Source organism: Acanthopagrus latus, chromosome 20, assembly GCF_904848185.1.
Source record: "Acanthopagrus latus isolate v.2019 chromosome 20, fAcaLat1.1, whole genome shotgun sequence".
Taxonomy (NCBI): Eukaryota; Metazoa; Chordata; class Actinopteri; order Spariformes; family Sparidae; genus Acanthopagrus; species Acanthopagrus latus.
The window spans coordinates 17,544,261-17,566,669 of NC_051058.1; the positions used below are offsets into that span (position 1 = coordinate 17,544,261).

At 43.0% G+C, this 22,409-nt stretch overlaps 1 protein-coding gene across 3 annotated transcripts in view; it reads right to left on the minus strand.

The window, feature by feature from the left end:
• The window catches only part of usp54b (ubiquitin specific peptidase 54b), a 57,720-nt gene extending 35,778 nt beyond the window's left edge, over positions 1-21,942 (minus strand). For all 3 annotated transcript variants that reach the window (XR_005071951.1, XM_037082408.1, XM_037082407.1), the window contains exons 1-3: positions 21,733-21,942; positions 12,009-12,635; positions 962-1,054 (exon numbers count right to left, since the gene is read on the minus strand). Coding sequence is in view for 2 of the 3 variants with exons in the window: in XM_037082408.1 (XP_036938303.1) it covers positions 962-1,054; positions 12,009-12,164 (249 nt within the window). In the remaining variant the exon portion in view is untranslated. The remainder of the gene's footprint in view (positions 1-961; positions 1,055-12,008; positions 12,636-21,732) is intronic.
• Between the last annotated feature and the right edge of the window lie 467 nt (positions 21,943-22,409).

Consider the following 22,409-nt stretch of genomic DNA (forward strand, 5'->3'; position numbering starts at 1 on the left):
GGATTTGCTGCTTTTTTTTTGTCCTTTACGAAAGTGAATGACCGGTCTTTGGGTTTTGAAAAAAAAAAAAAGGTTTTTGACATTTCAGACTGATTAGCAGATTAATTGTTGATTAAAGTAATCATTTGCTGCAGCTCTATTGTGAGGAAGAGTTGAGTTTAGAATTTAAGGAAATCATTGTAAGAAAAATGATGAATAGAGGGAAGCAAGAAAGGGAAGAAATGTAGTAACAAAACCAAAGAAAGTGACACGAGTATGAACTATATCATTTATTTCATGGCTTCTAACAGTTTTCTTTTTTCTTTTATCTCTTTATATTTCTGTTTAACTGTGTTGTATCTCAGATAAAAGATATTCGATAATAAATTACTGAGAGCAAATTTAGAAAAGAAAACCCAGAAGAGCCGGACTGTAAAATGGATATTGAACAAACTGCAAATGTTTTGTTATATGGATCCATTCGCGCTAATATTGATATTACATAAAGTGAGAAACGGGTCATTTCCACAATAAAAATCTTATACAAGTGAAAAACAGAAGTCTATAAGATGAACGCTCTTCTGTTCTGCCCTTTTTTTAAAAATAAGTAGTCTTCAGTATTGTGGATTGGTTGCGTAACCTGCTGCAGGAACCTCCCCTGCTGTGTTTATGAGCAGATGTGTCTCGTCTACCAGCGGGTGCACCAGGACAAAAACGAGGAAAAAAGAAGGGAAAAGACCAAACACATCAGAGAAGTCACATGAGTTTATCTCAGGTTTTTTGTTTGGCTGTCACTGTCTCCCTCTGAGGCTGAAATGTAGGAAGACTCCCAAAAGGGAAACACTCGAGTAAAAGTACTCCACTTCAGAAAACGGCCTGTGGTTTACATTTCTGACAACGATGTTTTGTGGGCGCTGCTTTAGGTTTACAGTAAGCCCTCCTCAAGCCAGCTGAGGACAGAGAGAGAGTTGTGGTGTTTTACCTTTAGAGCGCAGAAGATACACGAGTCCTCCATACACTTGTGTGTGGTCAGCTGTCGAAAGCTTCGGCGGAAGATGTCGAGATGCCACAGAACCTGAGAGACAAAACACACACACCTTTATAAACAAAGATAAAAGTAAATGAAGCAACTAAATCAAAACCGACAATAGAAGGAGACATTTTTATTTTTTTTTCCATTCCTTCAGTGTTTTATACGTGTTTGTGTCTGTAAAATATCTCAAAAGCTAAAGAGTTCAACAGAAGCTCCTCTCTCCCACAGAAAACACCGCTCCTGAAACGCCTCTTCAGTAGCCTCGCCTTTAATTCTGTGACTTTGTGACATCACACTACGTCACCGTGTCACACATTTGGATCATTCATAACTAGCAGCCAGTTTGGCACGTGAGACTTTATTAAACACAGCTTGCTCTCATGTTGTTTGCTTTGCTGGCTCAGGCGTGTGTGAGCTGACCAATCAGAGGAGACTTGGTATTCAGGAGGTCACAGAGGGGTAATAATATGAGAAAACCGATGTGTTTCTTGAGCATTAAAGCATGAAAATCTATTCTACAATATGTTTTCTTTAAAATACTGTATATTTAGTTGATCATATTCCAGGCTCTACTTTTTCAGTGCAATTAGTTTATTTCACATGATGCTTCTTTTACTACCAGAATCTGTCTTGCACAGTTTTTTTTCACTAGTTAAAAATGTAATCCACATCAGTGCATCAAGTTTCTTTTTACCATAACTTTTAAACGGCTTATGCATCAGCTACTGTTTCAAATTAAATCTGTAAACAGACAAGAAAAAGCAATAAATATTGGAATCGCTATTTAAAAACCCTGTTAAATATGCTGTGAGATAAGATTAGTGACATTACAGCTCATTGTTCGCCATGGCAACACAGCAGGGTTTCTGGGTGCAGAGCAGTCAGAAATAGCAACTGATAGACGAGCGAAAGGACGAGTTATTATTATTACGAGGTGCCACTCAGTGATGAAATGAACATTTACATTTGAAAAACACATTTACATTTGAGGTAATTGTACTTCAGTTGAGTATTTCTGTTTTATGCAGCTTTATACCTCTACTGTGCTACATCTCAGAGGGAAATATTGTTTTTTTTTTTTACATCTTTACACAGATAACTCATTTTCATACCCTTCCTTTCTTTTGTAAATAAAATTAGCTCGTTCTGATATAGATTTTTTCTGATAAACCAAAGGGTGAATTGCTCCTTTATGTGTCGCCTACTTCTTCAGCTAAATAAACTTTAAACACTCTCTTGGATAAGCAAGAAAATGCATTGTCACACAGCTGAAAGCAGGCTGTTTTTCTCCTTGAAGTATATGATGCATTGCTGTAGATTCAACAGCATATTAGCCTTATTACCATCTTAACATCTACAGCTGTAAAATGCAACATATACATTAATGCCGCAATAATATTGATCCCAAAAACACTGAAGGACACATTTACTGCACAATGAATCCTTTTAATTTGATACTTTCAGCACACTTTGCTGATAATTCGGTAGTGTTTCAGGGGCCGGACTTTTACAGAGGTGCAGGATCTGAGTACTTCTTCCACCACATGGTTAGTGAACCACTGATCTAGATTCATTATCTGGATAATGTCTAATGTCAGACGTTATTGTCAAAATAAAATTCCAATTTTCTGCCCAGTGGTTTCTCACACCGGCAAACAAGCAGAATGAATTACGTCTAACCGGAGCAGCGGCGAGCTGTACATCGCAGTGAGAGAATTTCCTTTTCGAAGGTCTCATGTCGAGGACGGTGAAGCTGCTCTGTGAGATTCTCAGAGTTAAAAGCTGATCCGGTTCAAAACAAACACTTCACGGCTGTAGAGAAGGATTGTTCTGTAACCTATTTATTTGTTACTGTTGAATAGAGCATGGACACCTGATACGGACCTGTCAGGACTCGACAAATGATTCACGTGGTAACTGATAATAAGTGACAGACCTGCTGTCTGTGTTGGAGCTTTATGTCCTGATTGTTTTGGGGTTTGTTACTGTATTCACTCTGCGTGACGTCTTAAACGCAACACAAAACTTCACTGTTACTTTTCAGGAGGCAAACATTCTTGTTGTCTTAGCGTGCTGATAATAACTTGTATGTATAAATAAAACACAATATCAATATCCAAAAAAATGTACATCTGATTATCGTGAATATTGTGATATTGCGACACCCCTAATCTACAATTAGCCTGTCTTTAAATTCACACACGAGAGCTGTCACTGTGGTAACAACTGCACTTCCAGGTAACACGACTCTCATCCTTTGTCTGACTTTGGATGCCTCGGACGGTAACTCACAGGAGAAACATGAATTATAATCAACTTTCCTTAAACTTAAAGAAAAAAATGAAAAAGCTTTTTGTTGCACAAACACTGAAGCAAACGACTTCCTGTAATAATGCGAGGCGGTTGCAGAGAATCAACACCCCAGTCTGCGGCTCTGTGTGGCTTTCAGCCATTTTCAGCTAATTGTTTTCTCCCAGCAGCTCCCACTGCGAGCAGTCCCTACTTTGTATATTTTCAGCAACAAAAGAGTCGGAGGGAGCGATTTCGGCGGGACAGACGGACAGAAAAAAAAAAAAAAAAAACCCAGCCGGCACGAATCCAAAAGAAAAAAGGAGGAGGAACACGTGAAAACTGGGAGAGAAATGGTCTGCATGAGGTAGACCCCTTCATGTCCTCCCCTCTGTCGTTCTCTCGAGTGCATAATTAGAGGAAAGAGCTCTTAGTACGTTCATTCAGCAGCCTGAAAGATAATATTGACACAACACCGTCCCCGAGGCTTCGACTGAGATCCGCAGCACTCATGCACGGGACCACACATACTTACAGGATGCACGCAGGACACTCACGAACACACACACACACACACACAAAACCAATAAGTATGGCACACAAAACCAATAAGTATGGCAACCTTAGCAATACCAGTCTGCACAGTGTGTGTGTGTGTGTGTGTGTAAAGGAGAGGGTGATAGGTGGAGGAAAGAGGGGGCGGAGGATGACAGACTGCATGCTGACGCTAGTGTATGCGTTCTACCTTTCCCCCCTCTCTGTTTCCCCTCCTCTCTCCGTAGTTTATTTGGTCGTGATGAATCGGCTCCCTGCACGGCACTGCAGCAGCCACAAGGAGGGCACACTCGCTCCATGCCCATCTCTCTTTATCAGGATCTATCTGTCCATCCATCCACTTTTTCCTCCTCCTCCTCCTCTAAGCACATCCCTCCATCTCTTCCGCTGCTCCCATTTGTATCACTTGTCTCTCTCTCCCCCCCCGCCACCCTCCCATTTTATCTGCAGGAGCATCTCAGACAAAAGAAACTAGAAAACATATCCAACAAAAAGACAAAGTGATGGAAACATGGGCGGAATAAAAAACCCGAGCACGTCAGTTTGGTGTTGTTAAGCGGTCATCATCCCCCAGCGTCTGTGTAGTCACTGTAATCTGAGTAAGAGACGAACGTGAGCAATGATAGTCGACGCAGAAATATCAGCATTCGATTGGCCATCTTGGAAGATGGTGCCCCTGTCTGTTTAAACACAGGCTGTATTTTTATTTTCGTTTATTTTCACCGTGCTATCCAAGCTCCCAAGACATTTGAAGTTCTAATGAAAGAAATAATGAAATGACTCTCCACTCAGGATACAATTCAGTCAGCCTTTTTGTTTCGTACAGCAGTGGTGAAAGAAGTAATCCTCTTTATGTCAGTGAAAGCAGAGATACCATGGTCTGAATATACAACACCACAGGTAAAAGTCCTGCACTAGAAATGTGGCTTAAATCAAAGTATCAGAGGTGTCTTCAGGATAAAGTACTTAAAAGGACAAAAAGTAAAAGTACAAAATATGATATTACAAACAACTACATGTAAAGGCATCTTAATGTTGTCTTTCATCACTGTGTGGCTAATTTGAGATATTTTTCACGCTACTGGCTCGATTAAAATAGTTCTGCATCATGTCATTTAAGCAAGGAGGTGTTAATCTTATGGAAAAACTACCTAGTAACAGTCAAATCACTGCAGGAGTAAAACATTTTGCTCTGACAAGTGGTGCAGTAACAGAATGAAGTAGCACAAAATGGAAAAACCCAAGTAAGTACATAACAAAACTGTACTGTACTTTAGTTACATTCCACCGCTGGTATTTATCATCTTCCCTCTATAAAGTAGTTTTTAACGAGTGGCAGGATTGCACGCATGACATCCTCCATTTTATCTCATATTATAACAGTGCTGCTTCATTATCTTTACGCCTGATCACAGCTGTGTTAAGTTAAACACACATTTCTCCTTCTTCGCGTTTAAACTGGCCAAACATTACTGTAAATGAAATGTGATCTGTAACGCAGCCGCTCAACAAGTGTTTTGCTGCATTACTGCACCTTTGTTACTGTTGCCACAGTAACCGCCGCTGTCTTCAAATCAACCACCGGCCTGAAATCTTCACTACAGACACCAGGTCAGAGGATTATCAGGCTCCATCCAACATGCAGATTTAGTTCAGTTCATTTGTGTGAATTATTTGCATTTTGAGTTCCACGCTGCACATTTTTTAAAAAGGTTTGATACTGGTGGATTTTTACTTAATGGCCTGAAGGTGTAAATGTAAAATATGTTAAATAGTGGGTTTTGCTACAGATACGTTGCAGGTGGAGGGGTCCCTGTGAGGATTAACAACACTTTATGATAACCATCACTGATAATTGTTCCATTAATAGTTTATTAAACTTTAGTTCATAGTTATTTCACTGTTAACAACCATTTGTAAAGCTACTGTTTATTGTAAAGTTGCAACTGATGTTTAAAACAATTTGTAAACGGTTCATAAATTACGTGAAGTTCAACTATAAGCTTCATTTGGATGGCCTTTATGAAGTGGTATTGATGTTCATAAATCTTTAAATTACTTTAACAAATTGATTAATAGTCACTGAAATGGAACATGCGCACGTTACTGCACATAAATAAAGCTACGCGTCATAAACTTCTTATTATAAAGCCGTTTTATAAACTAGTATTTGTACCATCTATTGATCTAAAAACAGTTTAAATAACTTCAGTCTGAAAGCATGAAGAGAATCAGAATCACAGTTTCCTGTCATGAACGACGGGGGAACATCGCTGCTGTTGTCGCTGCGAGGTGTAACTTCTGGCGCGTCACCGAGGTCGTGTGCATCAGCTGATCGGCATCAGATGGCTCTCACTGTACAAACGCTCATAATCACATCGCAATCACAAACGCGCCCGCCGATTGTATTCAATTAACGCAATAAGGGTATTTATCTAATCTGACAAGATCACACTCTCAGTTTATAATCTGCTCCGTCTGCCTCGCACTGCTGTCACCGGCTGTGATTTCTGCCCTCCACGACCCCGAGCTCCTCCTGTTCTGGTCTCCGATTACCCCCACGTGGCAACGGCATCTCTTTTTCCTTTGCATTTTGTGTATCACACGACACCGCTGTCATGGCGTCGTTTTTCTTTTTTAACTTTTCTGCACTCTTGACCTCAGTTATACGGCTGGCGGTCGGAGGGAAAACTGAAGCAGATAAATGGAATAGAACTGCAATGATTAGGAAAATGTATTGCCAACTAATTGGACAATCTATTAACTGAGCTGATTTTTCAAGCAGAAATGTCAAACATTTGCTGGTTCCAGCTTCTTAAATGTGAGGATTTGCTGCTTTTCTTCGTCATTAATGACAGTAAATGAAGAGTCTTTGGGTTTTGGACTGTTTGTCGGATGAAAGAAGCAATTTAAAGACGACACTTTGGACATTTCCTGAGAGTTAATAGACTAAACAGTTAAAGGAGACATATCATTCTTGTTTTCAGGTTCATAGTTTGTTCTGGGTTACTACTAAAAGAGGTTTACTTGCTTTAGTGCTCAAAAAATGCACCAGTTTGCTCTCACTGTCTGAAACACTCAGTTTTATCGCCTGTCTCTTTAAGGCTCCCCCACCAAAAACCTAGTCTGCTCTTATTGGTCATCTCAAAACGCCTGAGCAAGCACGGCTCACCATGTCCACAGTCGGCTGTTTCCTGTTTCCACCTTCACATCTACCGTGAATGTAGGCGTGAAAATTATACCAAAATGAAACATGTTGACACGGTGTGATGTCACGTAGTCACTGAATTAAAGGCGGGGCCACTGATCAGGTGTTTCAGGAGCAGTTTCCCTTTTTTCTTTAAGAGAGACGAGCTACATTTTCAAGACCTTTTCCTACCGCGACATGTCAAAAGGTCTTACATTTTACTCGTCCTCAGCTTTTCCCACCTCTCATCATCACCTGACCTCCACATCGACCTTTGTACCTGCTCCCAGTCTCCTCATCACCTGCAGTATATATAGAAATGGCCCCTTTCCTTCTAGTCCGACCTGCTCTGTTGTTGACCTTTGTCGCTTTAGAGTCAAAACATCGCCGACCAGAAACATCACGACAACACCAGGCGGTACACGGTCGCAAATCCTCTAATGTGAGTGTCTCTCGCTGGAATCAGCAGAAGCACATAAATACGACCAGAAAATGTCAGTCAGAGTTTTTTTTTTTTTTTTATTCAGCTGCAGAGCAACGCTGACTCCTAGAAATGATGTCTCCTACATTACTGAACCGTTTACACAATTACGTCGTGATGGCAAATCTGCCTGGATTATCTTCAGAGGCGATGTTGTTTCTAATTAATGCAGAGCTACATTTATCTGGCACGCTGCGACGCCCGAGGAGGGCGGCTGGGGAGGATGGTGGGCGTTCACAGTGCGGGATTTTGACACCAGAGTCCAGAGTTCAGGCACAAAATAAGAAGCATTTAAGGTTTGTGGATGAGATTAACTGTAAATGAAAAAGGTTCACCAGATCCACACTTCATATCCCTCAAATCTGTGCAACCTTAGCTAAAAGGTTGTTTAAGTAAATAAATCATAAGTCTAAAAGTAATTCAAGTATGTCATAATTTTAAAAAATGACATCAAATATGACAAAATAAAAACACAAAGCATAATGATCCAAAAGATTTCTAAATGTAGAAACATGAACAAATATTTTTGAACACTCCAGAACTTATTTTTAACATGTACATATGGAAGTTTTTGAGATACAAATTATGTTCAAATGCTGAAATCTGTGCAACCTCAGCTAAATGGCTGATTTATTAAAAAACTGATAAGCAAATAATTAAATTAATTTAATTATGAATACAAAAAAATACAAAAATCAAGAGTTTGACTTCTTCGTCAAATTTTAAAAAGGTCCTTTTGAGTTTAAAATATGATCATTTTCAATGAGCAGAATAAATAAATTGTTTCAATAGTTTCAACTGCAACTACGAAATGCACTATCATCAAAGCTACAAATGAACTTTGATCATCATGAGCGCCACACATAACGTAACGTAACATAACAAAGTCCCTAATGAGCTCTTAGCTTTCCACTGCAAAAAGAAAAGATGCTGCAGCTGTTTTAGTTTTAAATCGATTCACACAGTATCATGTGAACAACCGTCTCCTGCAGCCAGGTGAGGGGCTGCCTCTCTTAGGTTAAAACCAGATTATCACATAATTAACTGTTATATTTTCCTCACCTTAACAAAGTGCTGAACGTACCTAAACATAAACTCAATAAAGTTAAATAATTCTGTAGCTCTTTGGGGTTTTGTGTGGCAAAAACCACGCCAGAAAACAAATAAAATACATTATCGTTGAGCATCATCAACATTTTTTAGACTTGACAGATGTGCTTAAAACAAAAACATTTGCTCATTATAAAACAAAGTATTATAAATGTAACTTACAGAGACAAAGCTGCTGCAGTGGAGCTGAAAAACACACAAACACTGTTGGATTAAAGTGATTTGTCCTCATGGCTCAGTCACACTGGACGTATCTCTGTGTCTCTTTCGCGTCATCACACAACTGAGATTTTTATTTCGAACATACAAAGCTTGTATGTAGATTACGTAACATACTTCTGGTGTTTTATAATGTCCTTTAGTCTGAATTAACATCTGAAGTACGGGATTAAATAACACTCACATTTTTTCTACATTTGATGAGTGAAGTTAGAGAAAGATTCGCTTTTATTAACACGTCACTATAAGTCTTTGTTCCCTCCCGCTGCATCACACACACACACACACACACACACACACACACACGCTCACAACGCTGCTGGATGAGTGGACCCATGTGTTTCTGCTCCATCAAAGCCGGTCGACTCTGTAACTCCTTCAGCTATTTTATTTTCACCTGTGCTGTTTACACAGTCAAGAGTTGCTGAGCGCACACACACGTTACCTCACAGCACCTTTCCTCCACCGCTCATTAAAATCACCACACAGAACAACCGCTTCTGCTGATACTGATACTGATACTGCTGCTGCTGCCACCCTGCAGCTCCACTGCAGCAGCGGGGGGTTAACTGCCTTGCCCAAGGGTCCCTCAGGGGCCGGCGAGAAACAGCAGAGTGTTTTCACTCACCACCAACAGAAGCTAAGAAACATCGCAGAGCCGTCTTATAAAATGATTCTGTCTTTAGATCAACCATCATAAACTAATATCTCAAGTAAAGACAAAATATTTGATGCTTCCAGCGTCTCAAACGTGAAGAGTTGCTTTTCCTTTTGGTTTCGATTTTGTATCACTTTCATTTGTGCGGCAACAAAAGGCTGCGTTTATTATTTATTGTTACACAAAATGTTTCCCAGCGCCTGAAGACGTCTCTAAAATCACATCTTAAATCCCCAAGTCTCTTCTTGTACCGTCATATAAGACCAAGAAAAGCAGCAAATTTTAACAGTAAAGAAGCAAAAAAATGTTTTTTCAGTTGACCAGCTCACTGGTTGACCAGTCACTGCAGCTAAATTCTAGAGTCTAGACTGAATATGTTGGTTTTACACTGTTGGCCGGACAAATCAAACAATTTCAACATTTGGCTCTACGAAAATGTGATTTTTCACAATTTAACAATTTAAATTACAACTGATCAACTATAAAGATTTTTTTAGTCGTGGCATACTGCTAAAAGAGCGAGTCTATCCTAAACCTGAACTTTGACCCCTCACACCTCACCTTAAACTAAGTGCCGACTCATGCACACTTACACAGAAACACGTAAATGCACACACACACACAAATACGTTGTGAAACAGCCAACAAGCCTCTCAGGACGTCACATCTCCCTCAGTGTGTCGTCACTCGTCTGTGTCCTGTACAACATCTTCTCTCCTCCTGTGTGTGTGTGTGTGTGTGTGTGTGTGTGTGTGTGTGTGTGCATGTGTGTAAATATGTGTGTGTGTCCTTGAAGTGGCCCACTTATCTCCCCGTTAACGCCGTCTTCCATGCCTTTGTTGAGGCCTTTTCTTCGTCTCGCAAATAAACTTCACGCCCTTCACTTTGTCTTCTCTCTCTCCTCACTCCTCCTCACTCCTCCTCACTCCTCCTCCATGTTTTTTCTCTCCTACCTTATCCGACTCCCTGATTCCACTCTTTCTCCCGGCTGTATCCCCTCTGGTCTTCTCCTCAGTCTTTTCATACTGTATACTCCTCATCCCTCTTTCTTCTCGTCTCCTCCTTCAGCAACTTTTTTTCGTCTTCACATCTATCCCTCTGCTCTCTTCAACTCTCCCTAAGCTTCTGCCTCATCACCCCCCTCCCACCTCGGCTTACCCCAAACTCTCTCTCTCTCTCTCTCTCCCTGAGTAGGAATGTGTGTGTGTGTGTGTGTGTGCGTGTGTGTGTGTGTGTAGAGAAGGTGCGTCTGTGCCAGCTGGAAGTCTTGGGAGGGGGGGATGTGAGTGTGTGAGGTTGAAGAGAGAGAGGAGATGCAGCAGCAGCAGCGCAGTGTGAGCATCTCCACACACAGACCGGACGTCCACGCTGACGCCAGGCCAGGCAGCGGTGCCAAAACCCACCGAAAGCACGCGAACACCCCCTTAATATGGCTCTAATCTCATCCCTGTCCCTGCTTAAATATCAATTTACTGCAGTGTGAGTGGGGAGGAGGGGGAGGCATGTGAACTGTGAGTGTGTGTGTGAGTTAGCAGTGTGCAGTCTGTGCAACTCAAGAGACTAAAGGCATATTTAACCCTTTAGAAAGTGTGTCTTATCACAATGTTGTCGCATTTTGTATTCCAATAATGCACAAAATTACCACGTTTACAGATCTGTCAGAAACACAGCAATGCCACGATAAACTAGTGCTGTGTGAGATGTGATTGTTGTCTGTATCACAGCACACAATAACTATCCACTAATCTCATTTACATGCAGCAGAAAAAAAAGGGTTGTAAATCTATAATCTGTCAATTATTATGAGCCAACAACACACAACTTGCTAACTTATTTTTGTGCAATCTATCTGTAAAAGATTGTGTTTTTCATTAAATTACAGCATGAAGGGTGCAAAGTACAAACAGAAAGTGTTTTTTAAAGTGAACTTAAATGAAACAACGACCGTGGTGTTAAACTTCTGATTCTCAGCTTTAGTAGAAATGTATTCACGCCCTCATCCGACCAGCAGTCCAGGAACGGAGTCCATTATTTATTTTTTTATTTTTACCCACGTGTCCAGTTTTCGGGAACAGAAAGTAATTGGACAAGTTAAAGTGACGTTAAATCACATTAAGTCATCGTGTTTAATATTTCAGCGAGTCAGAAATCTCCAGCCCACTGATTTCAGCAGACATTTGGTTTCCTCGTGTGACGCTCTGCAGGCCTGCACTGCAGCCGCGCTCACTTCCTGCTTCCTTCAGGCGAGATTTTATAGCCTAACCACTAAGTTTACTCTCACTAAACGGTCCAAAATGATGCAAATATTGAAGTTTTGACATTTTTTAACAGATAGTAAAACAAGTACTACTACTACTTTCATTCAAATGCTTTGGTTGAACACACCCAACTGAAAACCAGTCAACCCAACTACATGATCCTAAAACTGTTACTCAGAACCTGTTACTCCCCTCGGTACCGCCTGACGTCCCTGTATGTGTGTGTTTATCGGACTGACCTGCAGGGCGCTGTTGAGGAAGCAGCTGTTCTGTCCCGGCTCGTTGCTCAGGCCTTTGCTGGGTGCGATAGAGGTCATGGTTCTCGGGGTCACCAGCCCCTGCACCCCGCCTACCGCTCCGCCACCCGACGCAAAGTAGTTCCTCTTCCACGACATCACTACCTGGACGCCCCCGTTTCCACGGCGAGGCGGGGAAGGGGTGGGGCAGCAGACCAGGCGACGGCCTCTATGTCACTCCCATGAGAGAGAACGAGGGAGAATGAGAGAAGAGTGGAGGAGTAGGAGGAGGAGGAGGAGGAGGAGGAAACGGAGGGAGGAAGAGGAGGGAGGCGGCAGCGGCAGATCGAGGAGATACGGAGAGTCTTGGATGGGGGTTTGGCACCCATACAACCCTCCCCCTCTCCAGCCGTGTTTTTACTTAAAAATCTGTCCACTTGCCGGAGCCAGCGGTTGGCTTTTTGTTTCTCTTTTTTTAGCTCCTTGGATTTAGCAGTTGGTGTTTGAGGACATGAGAGCGTGTCCAAAGCGTCCTTTGGCAGACTCTGTGAGATAAATGTTGATGTCCCATGTGTGGGGTGGGGGGGGAGGAGGGAGCCTTTAATTTCTTCTTCTCTTCTTTCACTTCGCCTATAAGACACAAAGACCAACATGTTAGGACCGTTAACCTGCAAAATGAAACCACTACTGCTGTTATTAAGTCTAAACCACGACTGCTGTTAGCATCTCTCATCCCAACCGCTGACGACACACTGAAGTTTTCAATGTAGCTCATGAGGTTAAATAATGTTTGGAGTAAGTTAATCTCCATGGTGTTAGCTAGCTAGCTGTAGGAGACCTAGCTTAGCCCAAAAACATGGTTATTTTCAAATGCATTTGGCAGACTGGTATACTGTTATAAATAGATAAATATTAAGTGTAACCAACATTAAACCTAAATTAATTAATAATTTCTATAAGCAATATCGCATAGGATAGTGTCGCTAACACTACAGTTTTATGTTGCCTTTCAGCCTTTTTAGCTTAATGTTTTGGCTTTATTGCACATTTTCCTTTCACTTTAGTCTCACTACTCTCCTCAAACATGCTCTTAAAAAAACACACTTAAGACAATCTTCCTGGCACCAGACAGCGGTCACAGTTAACAAAAAAATACAGCTAAAGAGAAAATATTGTCCACAGAAGGTGGTGGAGACCAAAAACAGAGCTGAAAGTGGTGAAAACCAGACTTGCATTTACAAGTTGGACAGAAACACGAGATTAAAGGAATGATGCTTCCCGTTTGCTTGATATCTAATCTATGGAGGTTTTGACATTCTTATGCCCCCTAGAGGGTAGAGACACATTAATTTAATCTGTCATTTCACTGCTTCTGCACCAGGAATCATGAAAACAACATGAGCACAGCAGTGTTTTTCAGGGTAACATTACATCAGTGATACGATGAAGCAACTGCTCGGAGAAATCTGTTATGTCATAATCAGTACTTAGGGACATTAGCCAGAGCTTATGCTTGCTATACGGCATCTAAATGTGAGTGTGTGTGGGTGTGTAAGAGGGAGATTGGGGTGAAAAAAGAGGAAATCTGTGTGTGTTTGTCACCCTACTGTAAGTCTGCGTGGGTGTGTGTACATGAAGTTGCATAACACCACAGGGCAGTAGCTAACAGATCCGCAGTGCCCCCCCTCCAACCCTCTGCCGTCGCCCTCCCCTTCCTCTCATCCACCTATAGCTTCGGCGTGGCTTGCCGGAAAAGGCCACAGGGCATGGGGATGCTGCGGCGAGCGGGGCAGCAGCGTGGGCTGTCGCTATGACGATGGTACCACATGGTACCGGGGCGGCGAGGTGGAGTGATGAGGGAGTGGGATGGAGGTAAGGGTGCGGCGTCGTGACAAGGCTGGCACGGGGAGGGGAATGCATCAGAGTGGATACGTAAGGAAACATTACACAACATGACAATTTCAGTTCATCCACTTAACTATCTATCTATCTATCTATCTATCTATCTATCTATCTATCTATCTATCTGAAAACCAGGGACGTTCACATTCGTTAGATTCATCCATAAACAAACAGATCTAAATTGCCAGAGGATTTATAGAAGGACTTGGCTGGTGTGCCCCTGTGTGCCATTTTTCCTCCACAGCACAGCATCCTGAGCTTCTGTCTCAGCATACAGTGTGTGAACGCCTGTGTGTGTGTGTGTGTGTGTGTGTGTGTGTGTGTGTGTGTGTGTGTGTGTGTGTCTCCCGCTGAGCCTGTGTGGAGTGTGTGATCACACATCCTCTCTGACTGCACCCTACAGCCACACACAACCGAGAGATGGCTCTGGCAAGCCCTCGCACAAGCGCTGTTTATGTGTGTGTGTGTGTGTGTGTGTGTGTGTGTGTCTTTTTTGTGTGCGTGTGTGTGTCCCCACATCTTCGGCTAGTTACCATGGAAATAGGCCAAGCAGCAGGCACGCGGGGGAAAAGCCGAACCATGTGATTTAACTGAGAGACACACTGTGCTGCACTGGTTGAGACAGCGCGCATAGACACACACAGATACACACGCAGACACACACACAAGGCTGGCGAGTGATGATGATGTGTATTGATGGTGGAGAGTTCCTGGAAGCCAGAGTGAGTCAAGGCACAAGTCAATCAAACTCCCTGACCCTGCGCTGGCAGGCATAAGGAAAAACCAGGACCTGTGGTCTCAGCCCAGACAGCGACCACACATGAAAGACACTTTCCACGTGAGATGTTGAGGTGAGGACACAGACACGCAGACGTGTGTGTGTGTGTGTGCAGCGCGTGTGTGTGTGCAGCATGTGTGTGATTGTGTGTGTGTGGCTTCATCTTCTAGCCTAATGGAAATCAGTCGGAGCTTAACTTTAACGATTTAAGGGAAGTGTCGCAAAGTGAGGTCCAGACCTGGTTCAGATTTTATTTAAAGGGTTAGTTCGCCAAAATTAAACAAGAACATAAACATAAAGTGCTAAAATATCATTGAGGTTTCTGCATTGAAGAATGATGTCTGAAAAACTCAACAGAAGAAGAGTATCCTGTCCTTTAGAGCTGTACTGATTAGTAAATCAAAATTGCCAGCTATTTTGATAATTGTTCAAGTTGTTGTTCAGTGTTAATGTGACTGTATTAGATTGAATTAAAGTTATGGGTGTTTCCATCTTTTTCTGATCAAACAGAAAGAAGCTGTACTCACAATGAACATCGCTTCAACAAATCGCTAGAATAAGCCGAGACAAGAATGTATATGTGAGGCCAAATCATGTAAAAATCGTGTTTTATCTGAGTATTAAACTATTCGAGGAAACATTTTAGGATTCTGAATCGTATTAAGTTAACAACCAGGAGCTGGGCGTCAGGTAGGTTTAATGTTGAGTCAAACTTCAAAGGGATTTGTCTGACTATTAAAAAGGTGGTTTGAGTTTTATGACCAAGTGAGACGGCAGATGATGACTTATGGATCAATAAGAGCGAATGGGAGCATTGAGGACAGACAGCTGTTTTCATGGTTACACTGTGACCGCTTCAACTACTTCATGTCCGTCTTCTCTTCCTTCCGCCTCTCGTCTTCTCCGGTTTGTGGGAGTTTATCCGGGGACAGAGTCTGAAGGATGGCTGGACGCCTGTTTGATCCCAGGTGCCCCGTCACGCTTCCTCTCTGATCCACATCTCTGTGATTAATGTAAACATTCGGCGCAAACATCCGTCCGTCATTCTGCCGGCCCATGGGATCAAGAATCGGGAGCAGCAGCGGCACATTCAACACATGTTCTCTCCATGTTCCATCGCTTATTTCTCATGTTGTTTACTCAGCTTCTCCCCCTCCCTCTGTCACATCTCTGTGCTTTGGTCAGAAGACAAGAAGGGTATTTTGGTGATTCATAGCGAGGTCATTTTATCTCTTCAAGGGATTGGTTAAACCACAAGAGTGTCTATATTGGAACAGCTGGGGTTCCATCCAAGTATTGGAAAAGCATCCAAGCATCTGAGCTCCCTTACAGTACCAGGACTTTATACCCAGTTGAGCTGGAAGTCATGATGGGGTTATTAGGTTTCCAATTAATTATACGGCCAAAAGTATGTGGACAACCAAACAAAGTAGGTGGACACAGGACTTGTACAGGCATTCAATCATTCAGCCTCGGGCTGCATGATACTGGAAAAAATGATGATACTGAGATATTTTGGTTCCCGCATTATGAAAACGTTACCTGACAAATATATCGGTTGGTTTGTATTATTGATGTGAGCGAGATATATTTGTCTGATGTGAGCCGATATGAAACCTTGCATGGGGTAATTATGCAGTTGGGCCGATTCATAATCTTCAAACACGTGTGTTAGAACACTGAACTGGACCAATAATACTGAATTTCACCTCTAGATGCCGCACGACATTCTGCCGCAGCACTACAGTCCATCAGGGCAACTGCAACAGGTCGGGTTTTCATTTCTTAGAACAACAATTCAACTAAACTTGTCTTTTTCTGCAGTTTAACATTTAAATGAGAAATAAAAGAAGACTTCAGCCGAGTGAAACTGAAAAAAAGATGACTACAATTTGCACAGTCATGTATTTTCCATGTTGTAGGCTAGCTAACATCCAGTTTACCACCCAGCTAACTTGGGGGAAAAAAAACAATTATTTAATCCTTACAAATTATACTGGACCAAAATCGCTAAAATAAATTGTATCCACTGTTTTACAGCCCCTTCTTTTGGAAGTCTTTTTGGGCCCCAGTGCATCATGTGACGTTGTAATTAAACAGTTTGGCCTCTAGGAAAGTGCTTGAAATATTTTCATCTGTGTCGATTTTTGTGTCCACCACAAAAATCGAGCATCAGCCAGGCTCTACTGTTTGCAAGGTCCAATCAGTAGCTGCTGATCATATCACACAATCTTCTTCAGAAGATGAAGTTGCCAAGTTGCTTCAATCAAAAGTTCCAGAACAATTGCCAGCTGCTGTTTTCAAGGTCAAGACTTAACAGACGAAGACCACTGTGTCCATATACTTTTCCCCATTTATTTGTAAATTTAACCTACATGAAATGTCACGTGTTTCAATGTTTAAGACAACGTGTGAAAAATAATCATCTGATCATTTCTCAGCATTCAAGTTTTCTCTTTTGTTCTCCATTTTATGATCCTGTTTCTTCTCTTCGGCTGACGGGAAAACATTTTGAGTTCAGAATCTGGCCTCAGAGCTGGATGGAAACTGGACGCTGCTTTGTGTTTTTGAATGTGCTGTCTCCTCTCTCCTCCTCTCTGCTGGTGGTTAGTGTGGCTCGGTGACAGTGACACCGGTGTCATGCAAGCTGAACAAAGAGCTGATACTGTCCCCCGAGGACAATAGCCTGTCTCTCACACTGTCTCCCTCGCTCTCGAGCAAACATAAAGGCGAGAAGTATATTTATACATCGCTGTAGAAGAGAGGAAGTCTTGATCCTTGCTTTCACAAACTCTTGCCGCCTCCCTTTCGGCTGCACCTTCCTCTCTCCCTCCACTTCATTCACTTCATTCCTGCTCTCTGTCTCTCACTTTCTTGCACTGACCTCTATTTTCCATTCTCATTCACTCTCTCCACCTCTTCGCCCATTCATCTCTGTCTCTTTCCTTTCTGTTTCTGAAAAAACTTCACATGCATGTGAACACACACACACACACACACACATAGTGGTTTCCCTGTAACTGGGTTATGTGTAACTTCAAATAGCCTTAGTTGACAATAGGGAGAGCCCAGAGTTCATCCTCCCCTCTGCGCTTCTCTCTCTCTCCTCTTTTCACACTTTGGATCTAAAGAAAAGTTAGACTGTGTGTGTGTGTGTGTGTGCACGTGCGTGTGTGTGTGTGAGAACATACAGTAGGCACACGTGCAGCTGCATGTGCGAGCACTTTACGGAGACCGAGATCGCTTTTTGCAAGATTCAAGGTCATTTCCCCGCTCAGACTCCGTTACGTTAAAAGTATGCATGTCCAAAACACACACACACATACACACACGCGCGCGTAATTGCACACACGCATGCGCACAAACACACGCACACACGTGCGCGCCATAACCTAGATGCAACCCATTATCGCCGTGGCACATGTGCGCACCCAATCCTATTAGCGGAAAATATAAAGAGAGGGGTGAATATTTGCTTAATATTTAGGCTATTACGTAACCACCCTTATTTATGGTGCATGCTGGGAATTATGTGAGATTTCTACAGTTTAGGTCAGAGTACAGAACAAGAGGAGAGGAGAGGAGGAAGAACAGGGGGTTCGGGGGTGATGGGGAGGAAGATGGAGAAGAGAAGAGAAGAGAAAAGAAGACAAAGGAGAATAGGGAAGAGAAGAGGAGAGGAGATGAGTGGAAATGAAAGAAAATGAGAGGAAAGGAAATAAGAAAAAGGGGAGAGGAGAGATGGGGAAAGGAAAGAAGTAGAGAGTAGAGGAAAATTAGAGAAAGGGAAATGAGGAAATAGGAGTTGAAAGGAGAAGAGGGGTAAGGAAAGGAAAGACTAGACAAGACAGGGAAGACAAAGGAGAATAGAGGAGAGGAAATTAGAATAAAAAGGAAAGGAAAGGAAAGGATATGTAGAATACGGACAGAAGGAAAGATTAGAGGAGGGTTAAAAGGAAAGAGACAAAGAAGGAAGGAGCGGGGAGGACAACGTGGGACCTTTCATTGAATAAACAACCACATATCAAAGATGACCCGTTATGGCTAAAAGAGAACGAGCGCGGCGGCGGATGGTAAAGGTCAAAGGAGACGTAAGAGCGTGCCTTTCTTTCCCTCTCCTCCTTCATCGTCTTCTGCCATGAGGAAGATAATCTGCTCTTCTTCATACCTCGGCCCCTCTCATAATCCCCCTACATGTGGATCCAAACCTGACCACGAGGCACCAACACTTCACGCTGAAATGTCAACAAATGCACGAACGCCCGGGGAAACTGAGACACGAGGCGGGATTCTTCACACATGGCCACATCGAGGAGGACATCCCCTGGGGATTCAAACCAATTACATCAATTTTAAGTGAATCTAATGGACTTATTGTCTTTAAACACTTGCCATAAATCAATGAGTCTTTGAGGTCTGATCTCAAAGACTGAAGGATGACAGGGCTGTGTGTTTGCATTCTGGATATTTACAAGAAATAAAACCAGGTTTTAATCGTTTAAAAATCCAAAAAACAATCGCAGGAGAGATGAGAACTGATTTTCCAAAAAAACAAACCACAAGTTAAAAATAGATCCAAGACCAAAACTCCTGAGCATGGAGCTCGGTTGCCCGGTTGTCCACCGACAGCAAACAAAACAACATCAAACCATCTTCCCTTGAGAGTTTCAATAACACCACCTCTAAGTAAAATAGTTCTGAGAGGAGAAGAGAGAGGGCTTTTCTGGCTTGTGTGGCTCCAGGACTTCCCTCCTCCTCTTCCTCACTCGCACAGTATAAAAGGCTGTAAGATGAGGATACTGTACCAAAGCTACAGTGACAGCTCATAAAATATGGACACAGCAGTGTTCATAAGGACGTGTCATATTAAATAAGGTACAAATACGGGCATCGAGCTGATGTCTTAAAGCTAAAGTGAGGCAGGTGCTGCACACATTAAAGGGACACACCCACAGGCTTACATTAAAGGATAAGTTCACCCAGAAGTGAAAAAAAATTCAGTCGTGTTCATGGAGAGTTAGCAAATCAGTGTCGCAGAATTCTTCTAATCACAATAACGGCTCCAGATCCAAGTCTACGGAAGCCCTGAGATCCAAAATTGAATCGAACAGGCACAAATTTTTAAAGGAGCAATATGTACAAATTTTAAAACGTTCAAAAGTGAGCGGCAATCATCAACAGAATGTAAAGAAATTACAGTTTTGACCTAATATGTCAGAGATATCGACTGAGGTTAGCATGCCAACTAGCTAGCCCCCAGGCCTTAAGACCAGGGATGTTATATTAAGACCTGGACACCTGGATCTTCTGTGTTGTCGGGATCTAACCTCCGGTTTAGCACCACGGTTCAAGTGAAGAGAGATCATATAATTTAATCCTGAGGCTCTTCCAGACTTTTCCTAATTTTACTGGACCAAACAGCTCAAATTCTGACAGTGATGGCAGTCTTTTCGCGGAGGTTGTGACGCTCAAGAAAATGTATCCAAAGTTTTGCAGATGTTTTACATGTTAGCTTTCTGGGAAGAAGTGTTTTTGACGATGTAATTACATGATTTGGTCACTACGAAAAATGGTTTTGTTAAAAAGTCTTTCTGACAGCGGCCCACAGGTCTCGTGCGAGCAGTCTAAACACCAACTCTCTGGCTACCTGCATGGCTAACTGAGCTAACATGCTAACAGCAGCTACACTCATAAACAGAACACAGTTCGCAACAGTTAGCTACTGTGGTCAGGTGTTGTTTCAAGTAGGAGCTCAACAGGTAACCAGTTCTTACATGATGCACTTTTAAAAGGTAAAATCTTCACTTTATCCACTAAGCTAAAGGTTTGGTGCACCACCCCGTCAAAATAATGTCCCGTCAAATCAACATGGAGCCATTTATGGGGTTTTTTTACGTTGCTGTCCAAGAGAATGCTGCGACACAGCTTCACCGTGAAGCTCCGGAAATGTTTTGTGGATGAAGCTTCCCTCGACTTTCCATCAGACGACCGTGAAGAGAAAATGACTGACTTTGTTCCTTTTTGGTGGGTGAACTTAAACTTCAAGTGGTAAAGAAAAAAAAAGAAAATCTCCCTGTCTTCCAGAGAGAATACTAAAAGTGATGATCAGTCCAACTTAAATGTCATGGCGACATTTTCGTCTCAGTGCAGAGGTGAAGCTGTGCGTGTCCTCACGTGTGTGCAGAGGACATGTTGGCACATTTTGGGGACAGACTGCTTCTCTTTTATAGTTTCTGGCTTCTACACTGATGATTAAAAGTCCTTAGAAGTGTCAGTGAGGAGGACGAGGGGACGGCCAGGACCCTCTTCTCCCTCTTTGGTGAAGTATTCACGTGTGAGCGGGCGCGTGAGGCAGCAGCAGAGGGCTGTGTCACCGTCGCTAATGTGACGGCGCGAGGACCGGCGGCGGTGATGCGGGGGCCCCCGGTGAGGGGCCAAAGTCATCAATCACGCGGATCGAAACCGCAACGTTAAATCAATAACGCCCCCCGGGAGCGATGACAGTGGAGCGTGAATCCGCCTCGGTAAAAGGCTGCGGTCTCTCGGCCATCCATCAACAAGTCCACACGGTGCACGGCGGTGTGTACCTGCTGGGACGGCCCGGACCGTGACACCTGTAATCCCGGACTGTGATGCAACTTGAGTGGGGGTGATGAAAAGGGGGGGCGATGTCCGTTAAAAAGCGACGGCCACGAGGAGGAGTTTGCTGCGTGGGGGGGGGATTAAAGACCCCGCGCGCACCTGAGAAAAACCCCCCGAACCTGACGGGAGGAAGAGCAGCACGAGGAGAGGCATGTGCTGCTGATGAGAGTGATGGCGACAGTGATGGAGATGATAGGAAAGAGTGTCACGAGAGCACATCTGTTGAGGATCACATCTGGTCGACACGCTGCCCCCCCATAAACACACAAACACACACACACAACACACACACAACACACCTACTGATGGTGTATTTCGTCCCGTCACACGCGCACCTCTCTATCCGTGATGGAGCCCATGCAGTCGTGCGGAGCGTGCGGGTTTGTGTGTCTGTTTTTTACTCACCCCGGCTGCTGTCGCCGCCAGTCTCCGTCCGCTCGCGTGTCCTACCGTGTGATTTAACGGGAGAGAGGGCGAGCCGTGGGCGCATCCAGCCCCCACCAGCGCCATCCAGCGCTGCGGTCGCGGCACGCCGTTCTCGCGATACCACCGTGCCATCTTCCAGCTCTCTCCCGTGGAGTGTGTGTGTGTGTGCGTGTGTGTCTGTGCGTGTGTGTGTGTGTGTGACGTAGCGGTTTTAATTGGCGGGTTTGCTCAGCCCGATGGCGCCGCCTTCCGGGCACGAGGGGAAAAGAGCGCGAGGGTGGTGATGATGTCATCTCGTGTGGTCTCACCTGTTCTGTCTCTTTTACTGATAAGATTAAACACGTTTCACACCAGACATGTACACAACAACAATCTACATTTCTGTGAATATTTAGAGAATGACCAGAATCTTTAACCGTATAATTAATTTCATTTGCATTAATTTAAATTTACCAAAATGTCACCTAACAAATTTAAGGAATATAATAAAATTCTGACTCTTATTGACACAAAAAAATGTTACAAATCTGCTCAGCTGGTCATTTCCTTCTTTCTTTCTTTCTTTCTTTCTTTCTTTCTTTCTTTCTTTCTTTCTTTCTTTCTTTCTTTCTTTTCACCTTTACAACTCCCAGAAGATTCAGTTCGCAATCATTTTT